This window comes from Artemia franciscana, unplaced genomic scaffold (assembly GCF_032884065.1).
Source record: "Artemia franciscana unplaced genomic scaffold, ASM3288406v1 Scaffold_7420, whole genome shotgun sequence".
NCBI lineage: Eukaryota > Metazoa > Arthropoda > Branchiopoda > Anostraca > Artemiidae > Artemia > Artemia franciscana.
The window spans coordinates 2,428-11,044 of record NW_027067514.1 but is presented as its reverse complement, the minus strand read 5'-3'; the positions used below and the strand labels follow the sequence as shown (position 1 = coordinate 11,044).

The window sequence follows — 8,617 nt, the reverse complement described above, 5'->3', positions numbered from 1 at the left end:
GAAAAAAAAAAACACTTCCCTGGCTAATTTAGGACTTTGAATTAATTAGCCTACCAAAATTTTCCTATCCTATGCAATTGAAATAATTTTCCCTTTTCAGAGCATTAAGACAATTTATCACAATAAAAAATATCCAAAGCATCTTGAATGGAATGACTTAAAAAGGCAAATGACAACCACAATTTGAAATCTTACAATTAAACTTCTGGCCACACAAATTGTATTAGGCTACCCAGCTCTGAAATAATTGCTGAAGCTGTATTTGCCTGTAAAATTTGAAACAGGCCCAAAGTCCTAGCCTCTTCCTTGTCAAAACTTCACATAGCATTAAAACATAATTACACGTGACCAATGTTGTTACTATTCGCAATTAATCTTGCCGTTTTAAGTGACACGTGGCCAGACAAGTATTTGTTGCTATCTTTTACCCTTAGTTCACACTGCTGCGTCAATCCCGACACGATTTTTTGCCTGTCGGAAGAGACGTACGACAGAATCGGATGGAGTGTTCACACTGAAACGCAGACTTCTGCGTCGCTGCGACAAGCTCTATTCCATAGTTCCCACTGCTGCGTCAAATCGGACACGATTTTTCAAATCAGATTTTCAAACTGAAGCAATGAGAGCATTAAGCCAAATCCAGAAGAAGGCTATTGCAGCGTATCTTCTGAGTAAGCGAAGAAAGCAGGCAAGTTGTTGCTTTTAGGTTTACATAGGATGTATGGCTAAAGTTGGGTCACCAGTTTTTTGGAGAATCCTGTATGACAGGGATGACTGAAGCTGGAAAATAGAAATATTTCAGCTCTCGACAGTGGGGTCCACAAGTTTTTTTGGGTAACCACTCTCTTGACAGGCCATTATTCTAATGGTTGATGGCCTATTCTTAAAATCTGGGTGATCTCTCTATGGACTGATGACCTAGTTTGGAATGTGGGTGATCAGTCTATAGAGTGATTGCCTATTCTCTAAATCCTCTCTATGGACTGATGCCCCAGGTTGGGTTATCAGCTCACAGAGAGGTCACCTAGTCCAGGCCACCAGTTCTTAGAGAGGTCACCTTAGATTTGGACAATTGAAGGATGGGCTATCAGTCCCTGGAATTATTACCTATCAAAAAAGTGGTCATCGAGAAAGTTTTCCTTCCAAAATAAAATTATCCTAGACAGTAATTATTTAATCCTCTATGGATTTTCCCTGGGCAGACGAATCATCCAAAGAACCTGGTGCACAACTGTTGGTAGATGGATAAGTCAGTTTAACAAGCAAGAGAGAAAAAAAGTGCAGCTATGATCTTAATTCGCTAATATTACTTGCTGTATGCACTTAGTACTGTACTTGTAATTTTCATAGTTTCTTGTTAATCTTCTTCTCAGTTCTTTTTTACCTTAATTTTTGTAATTTTCTTGTTACTTTACCACTGCAATGGAATTCTATGAACCTGTTCTTTGTCTTTGTAATATGCCTTTACTGCATTTTGGATATACTTGTCAGCTTCTCTTTGATACTGTACAATAGCATCCTTATTCAGATCAGGTTGCATGTAGCTTTTTCTAAATGTTAGCAAGTTACTTATACCTTATGCTGTCTCTGCTAAAGCTGGGTCACCATTTTTTTTTGAGAATCTTGTATGACAGGGATGAATGAAGCTGGAAAATAGAAATATTTGTTCTAGACAGTGGGGTCCACAAGTTTTTCTGGGTAACCACTCATTTAACAGGTCATTATTTTAGGGATTGGTGGCTCATTCTTGAAGTCTGGGTGATCTCTCTATAAAGTGTTGACCTAGTCTGGAATATGGGTGATCAGTCTATAGAGTGATGGCATATTTTCTAAATCTGGGTAACATCTCTATGGACTGATGACCCTGTCTGGGTTATCAGTTCACAGAGAGGTCACCTAGAGCAGGCCATCAGCCCCTGGAATTATCACCTATCAAAAAAGTGATCATCCAGAAAACCTTCTGGACCCCACTGGTTCTACAGACCTAAGAAAGTATTAACTTGATCAGTGACACCTCCCTGACCCTCTTATAGTTCAATAGAATAGGTAACAGGACTTACAGTTTTCTAGACAGAGATATTCAAAGGTTTTCCTTCCAAAATCAGATTCTCCTAGACAGTAATTATTTACTCCTCTATGGGATTTCCCTGGGCAGAAGAATCATCCAAAGAGCCTGGTGCACAACTGTTGCAAAATGGATGTGTTAGTTTAACAAGCATGAGAGAAAAAAAAAGTGCAGCTATGATCTCATTAATTTGCTAATATTACTTGCTGTATGTACTTAGTACTGTACTTGCAATTTTCAAAGTTTCTTTTTAATCTTCTTCTTAGTTCTTTATCTTAATTTTTGCAATTTTCTAGTTTCTTTACCACTCCAACGGTATACTATGAACCTGTTCCTGTAGGTTCTTGTTCTTTGTAATGTGCCTTTACTGCAATTGGGATATACTTGTAGGCTTCTCTGTGATACTCTACAATAGCATCTTTATTTAGATCAGGTTGCATGTAGTCTTGAAAGTAAGTTACTGCTTTACATCCCGGTATAAATAACTAAACAAAGCTGGGTACAGGCTACGCTAAATGTATGAAAGTCTCTTGAAAGTAAGTTACTGCTTTACATCCCGGTATAAATCACTAAACAAAGCTGGGTACAGGCTATGCTAAATGTATGAAAGTCTCTTAAGTCTTGAAAGTAAGTTACTGCTTTACACTAAACAAAGCTGGGTACAGGCTATGCTGCAAAAGGCTCATAATAACCTCATCTACAGAAAAACAGCTAAGAAAAATAATGGATTTAAAAAAAATTGTAGTTTGCCCTTTGCTATTTTGCAACAATTATAAGTGTTTCCTGTTTCACTATGCTTGTCAAGGGCTTGAAAATGTTCACTATCAAAGACCTATTCCAGCTTTCTTTTAATAGAGACCTATGTCTATATTCTTTGTTTCTTATAGGAGCAGCTATATGGAAGTGCAAAACAAGCTACACGGAGGTGGTGGGTCAGACCAGTCCTTAGAAAAAGAGAAACAGATGGTGCCTTCAGCAAATTGGTGCAGGATCTAGAAAAGCAAGATCCACAATGGTATTTCGAATACCTTAGAATGACTCCTACAAAATTCAAGGAACTCTTAGCAATTGTTAAAAGTAAGATTGAGAAGAAACATACCAATTGGAGGAGACCTATTTCAGCAGCTACGAGACTTGCACTGACGATCAGGCATCTTGCTACAGGAGAGTCAAAGAGGTCTTTGTCCTACCAGTATTTGATTGGCCGTTCGACAGTCACTCTTATAGTGGCAGAAACGACAGAGGCCATTTGGACTAGCATGAAAAGCCAATGTTTGAAGCCACCAACCCAATCCACGTTCCAGACAATCGCTGACAAGTTTATGAGGCGGTGGGACTTTCCAAATTGCATAGGAGCAATTGATGGAAAATATATCAGGTTAAGATGCCCAGAAAACAGTGGCTCTACGTATTTCTGCCACAAGAGATTCTTTAGTGTTGTACTGATGGCAGTTGTTGATGCTGACTATAAGTTTCAGTTTGTAGACGTTGGAGCAGAGGGTAGTGCTGGTGACTCAAGTATATTTGCCAGGTCATCGTTTGGGTGTGCCATTCTGAACGAAACAATTGAAACTCCTGAGCCTAAGCCCATCCCTAATGGGACCATCTTACCACATGTTTTCGTAGCTGACGAGGCATTCCCCTTGAAAATGAACATAATGAGACCATTTCCAGGTGGCTTGAGTGTAGCTGACAGGCAGAAAAGGGTCTACAATTACCGTTTGTCTCGAGCTCGCTTGGTTGTAGAAAACGCATTTGGAATCTTAGCTGCACGCTGGCGTATTTTTAACTCACCTATTAATTGCAAAGTTGAAACAGTTGATTCAATAGTCAAAGCTTGCTGTTGCTTGCACAATTTTGTACTGAGCGAGAACTCGCAGTATTGTCCAATTAACTTCGTAGATGCCCAGAGTGGAAACAGGGAGATTATCCCTGGAGCCTGGAGAACCATGGTCTCTGATAACTGGCTTCAGCGGCAGCAACGTCAGGGAGCAAACAATTTCGCAGTTACTCCCATGACAATAAGGACGAAATTTCTGGAATACTTCAATTCAGGGCAGGGCGCCCTACCATGGCAGGAAGAGTACCTGTTTGGATAATATTCTCATGCTTAGTTTCTCCATTTTCAGTAGGCCTATTTATGTACATAGTTCTGTTCTTCGTTATATGCTAAGAGCATCATTTCTCCTCTTCCTTTCAGTGCATTCCTTCTTTTTTGTATAATACAAGTTGATCTGAAGCAGCAAAATATAAGCAAACAGCCGAGTCAAACACTGGTTAATGGCGCAAAAATTTTTGTAGGTCAACCTTTTCAAGCTGCACTTTTGCAGAAGCTATAGTTTTTGATATCACTCTAAAAGAACCTGCATTTTGTTCGTTCTAGAGTTAACATGGTATCTAATACAGCATTTACTTTACCCAAAAGGTAATTGCCGAATCTATGTTATTTAGAAGTCACCCAAAAAGAAGTTCTTCTATTTACCCAAATCAATAGCCCCAAACTGCTTTCTACTCAATCTGACAAAATGATACGGTCCTTCGACTTTCTTAAGAAACTACAGTCAGGATACCAGGGAACGCAAATTGGCAAGATACTGAGTATCTGCCAAAACGTGGTAACAGATACCATGATACATTGAAAACTCCAACTAATTAACCTGATATTTCTTGGTCCACTGAAATAAAAAAGAAGCTTTATATTCAAATACAGTAAAAAATTAACTTAAAAAGAATAACTGACAGAACACTGCCATCAGTCGAGAGAGATCTGATCAATAGACAATTTGAAAAGAAGCTCCTGAATTTTAAATTTGATGAAAGCTTTCTTTTTGTCACTTAGTTTTTTAATATCTGCAGCAAGAACAAGACAAAACATCTCGTCTGGGTCTTGCTCCTTTCCAACAATACCGATCAGATCTCTCTCGAATTCTGACTTTGAACACTCTCCCTTCGAAGCTTTCTTTCTCTTTGGGGTGGGGGACCTGGGCTGAGCGAATGAGCACGACGATGTCCTGCCATTTGGGGATTCAAACAAGATAGGATTCGTTTCTTCCACATAGTCTAACTGGACCTGGCCACTGTCTTCATATATGACATTTTCTTCGGGTTCCTCTGTCTCTTGGATCTCTCCGCCTGACCCAACTTCAACCTTAAAAAAGTAAAATTACATCCAAATGACATATTTACCGATTAAGCTGATAACCGTTTTTCAGTCTGCTCTTAACTGTTCATGTTTGTCTTTAAAGTGGCAGTAGTACAGCAGACGCTAGCAAAAACATAAGACATAAAAAATACTTGAAAAAGATAAAGGCTTTCAATGACACAGCCACAAATACATTTAGGCTAATCCTGAAGTTTTTAGCCCCATTGATAACATCATTACGCGGTGTTGGAACGCGTGATATCATATTCCTTGTAGCATCAACAATCCCAAGAGAAGAAAGATCAATGGTATATTAATGAGTTTCAGGCTTTCAGTTTTGTAAATATATTCATCCTTCCATATATTCTGGATGCCTTCTTGCGGTTTCCATTGTTCTGCTCGTAGTTAACTACTATCCAGAAAGGGAATATTGTGTAATTGAATATAGCGGATGAACTGGTAGTCAGAATTGAATTAAAATTGGACCAAAGATGTGTAATGGTCCATGGTCCAAATCAAGTTGTAAGATGAAGACCCTAGCTCAAACAAGAGCTAAGAGCTCATATGGCACTTGTGACGAAGCAAGAAGAGCTACAAGCTAAGAGCTCATTTGGTATGAGCTATAACAAAATTCTAAGAATCAATAGATTGATTTATAAGGAAAATCAGAGGCTTAGTACCGGTCAGGATTTAAAATAAGAGCCCTGAGTCATGATGTCCTTCAAAATATCAAAATTCATTAAGATCCGATCACCCACTCGTAAGTTAAAATACATAATTTTTCCTCTCCCTTTAGCCCCCCAGATGGTCGAATAGGGGAAAACGACTTTATCGAGTCAATTTGTTCAGCTCCCTGACACGCCTATCAATTTTCATTATCCTACCACGTCCAGAAGCACCAAACTCCCCAAATCACTAAACCCCCCCCAACTCCCCCAAAGAGAGTGAATCCAGTACGGTTATGTCAATCACGTATCAAAGACATTTGCTTATTCTATCCACCAAGCTTCATCATGATTCCTCCACTCCAAGTGTTTTAGTGTTTTCTAAGAACCCCCCCCCCCCGCCCCAACTTCTCCCAATTTCAAAAGATCTGGTCAGGATTTGAAATAAGAGCTCTGAAACATGAATTCCTTCTAAATATCAAACTTCATTAAGATCCGATCACCTATTCGTAAGACAAAAATAACCCAATTTTCACGTTTTCCAAGAATTTTGGTTTCCCCCTCGAACTCCCCCCAATGTCACAGGATCTGGTCGGAATTTAAAATTAGAGCTTTAAAGGACCAGATCCTTCTAAATATTAAATTTCATTAAGATCTGGTCACCCTTTTGTAAGTTAGAAATACTTCAATTTTCAAAATTACCCCCCCCCCCCCAACTCCATCAAAGAGAGCAGATCCGGTCTGGTTATGTCACTCATGTATCTTAGACAGGTTTTTATTCTTCCCATCCAGTTTCATCCTGATCTCTCTGCTTAAAAGTATTTTCTAAGATTTCTGCCCCCCCCCCCCAATGACGCTGGATCTGGTTGAGATTTAAAATAAGAGATCTGAGTTACGAGGTCCTCCTAAATATGAAGTTTCATGAAGATCCGATCACTCCTTTGTAAGTTAAAAATACGTCATTTGATCTAATTTTTCATAATTATCCCCCCCCCCAATAGAGCGGGTCCGTTCCAATTATGTAAATCACGTATCTAAGACTTCTGCTTATTTTTCCTAACAATTTTTATCCCAATCCCTCCAATCTAAGCGTTTTCCATGATTTTAGGTTCCCCCAACCCCAACCTCCCTCCAATGTCACCAGATCCGGTCGGGATTTAAAATAAGAGCTTTGAGACACGCTATCCTTCTAAATATCAAATTTCATTGAGATCTGATCACCCATTCGTAAGATAAAAGTACCTAACTCCTCCCCCCAATGTCACCAGATCCGGTCGGGATTTAAAATAACAGCTCTGAGACACGATATATTTCCAAACATCCAATTTCATTAAGATCTGATCAACCATTAGTAAGTCAAAAATACTTCAATTTTTTCTATTTTTATGGCACCAAGTGCCATAAAAAGGCAAAGAGGAGGGAGTTTTAAGAGTTGAAATAAAAAGGAGTTTCTTGCTTGGTATACCTCTTAAAAGCGTTGGCAGATTTATTAGAAAATAAAACCAGATATGCCTTGCATTGTGACACATTCAGTTATGATATGAAGACTAGCTCAAGTAGGGCAAGGAAAAGTCGGATTTAAACATTGAAAAAGTTTAAATATTGATTTAGTTTATTCTAACTTATGGAGTTGTAACTTTGATCAAGAATTTGAGAAAATATGCCCAACATGACACATAATTCCAAGTTCTGAGATGAATAACTCAAATAGGGCGAGGGGAAGGGTGTTTAAAGAGTTAAAAAAGTTGATTTTTTTGCTATGTTTAGAATAATTAACCAGTGGAGTGATGGCTTTGAATAAAATTTAGAACTACAACATATGCCTTATGCCATGATGTTCTGTGATTTAGATCCCAGGTCAAAAAGGGAGAGGGAGATATGGTTTTAAGTTTTGTTTGATAGCATAGTAGTGAATGGAGTGCCAGATTTAAATGAAACTTGAAACAAAGATGCCTGACACCATTAATAATATTAAACTCTGATATGAAGACCTTAAGTAAAATCAGGCAAACGCTGAGTCTTTCAGTGTGTTTGCATTACTTTTGAAAGGAGTATCAGATTTGAATGAAAGTTGGAAGAAAAATTCCTAGCAAAATGCCACTCCACTGGGTCCAGCTAGAACTTGCCACACTCGTTTAATCAGAAATAACTAAAACAATTTCTCCATGTTTATTATCATGGTAAGAAGTGTAAAGTAGGGCATAATTTTCTACCTTCACATCATATTTACTAATTAACAAACCGCTGAATTTACTTACCCTAATTGGTAACTCAAAGTTTGACTGTGTTGGTCTAAATGAAATATGGTCACTCAGGAAGATCATGTGGTTGTACCATTTCCAGGGCTTCTTCTCCTTCACTGCTGCTGATCCACTCTTTGTCAGCATCTGAGAGCGTTTCTCTCTCATATATCCGTCTCTTAGAGAACGCCACATTTTTTGACATTCTTGCACTGAAACAAATGATAAAGAATGTCAACTTTAGCAAAAGAAAACCAGCCATACTGCCAAGGGTAAGCTGGCTTTTGTATCATCCATGACACTTATTATTTGAATTACTTACATCCTTGTTAAATATATTTAAATCTTACACTATAACAAACATTTTCCACTAGTTTTTGTGCTATAAGTGTTGTGTATGCAACTTTTTCCTTTCTGCTTTTCAGCAGTTTTCAAGACTTATGATGAAGCAGGAAAGTGTTTCCAGGAATCTTACAAAAACCTGCCTCATGTACAAGGCATAAAA

The 8,617-nt window shown here is 38.4% G+C and overlaps 2 protein-coding genes across 2 annotated transcripts; one reads left to right on the top strand and one right to left on the bottom strand.

Moving 5' to 3' along the window:
- Window positions 1-434: 434 nt before the first annotated feature.
- On the top strand, window positions 435-4,330 carry LOC136043591 (uncharacterized; the record flags this gene model as incomplete). The annotated part of the gene is made up of 2 exons (XM_065728503.1): window positions 435-688; window positions 2,953-4,330. Coding segments are annotated over 2 exons (1,466 nt in total), but the record flags the coding sequence as incomplete, so codon positions are not given.
- Window positions 4,331-4,746: 416 nt separating this feature from the next.
- LOC136043590 (uncharacterized) lies at window positions 4,747-8,351 on the bottom strand. Its single transcript, XM_065728502.1, has 2 exons — window positions 8,131-8,351; window positions 4,747-5,213 (listed from the first exon to the last, which is right to left on the bottom strand). Exons 1-2 carry the CDS (start codon window positions 8,305-8,307, stop codon window positions 4,818-4,820), a joined length of 573 nt encoding a protein of 190 aa, XP_065584574.1. The 5' UTR covers window positions 8,308-8,351; the 3' UTR covers window positions 4,747-4,817.
- Window positions 8,352-8,617: the final 266 nt, after the last annotated feature.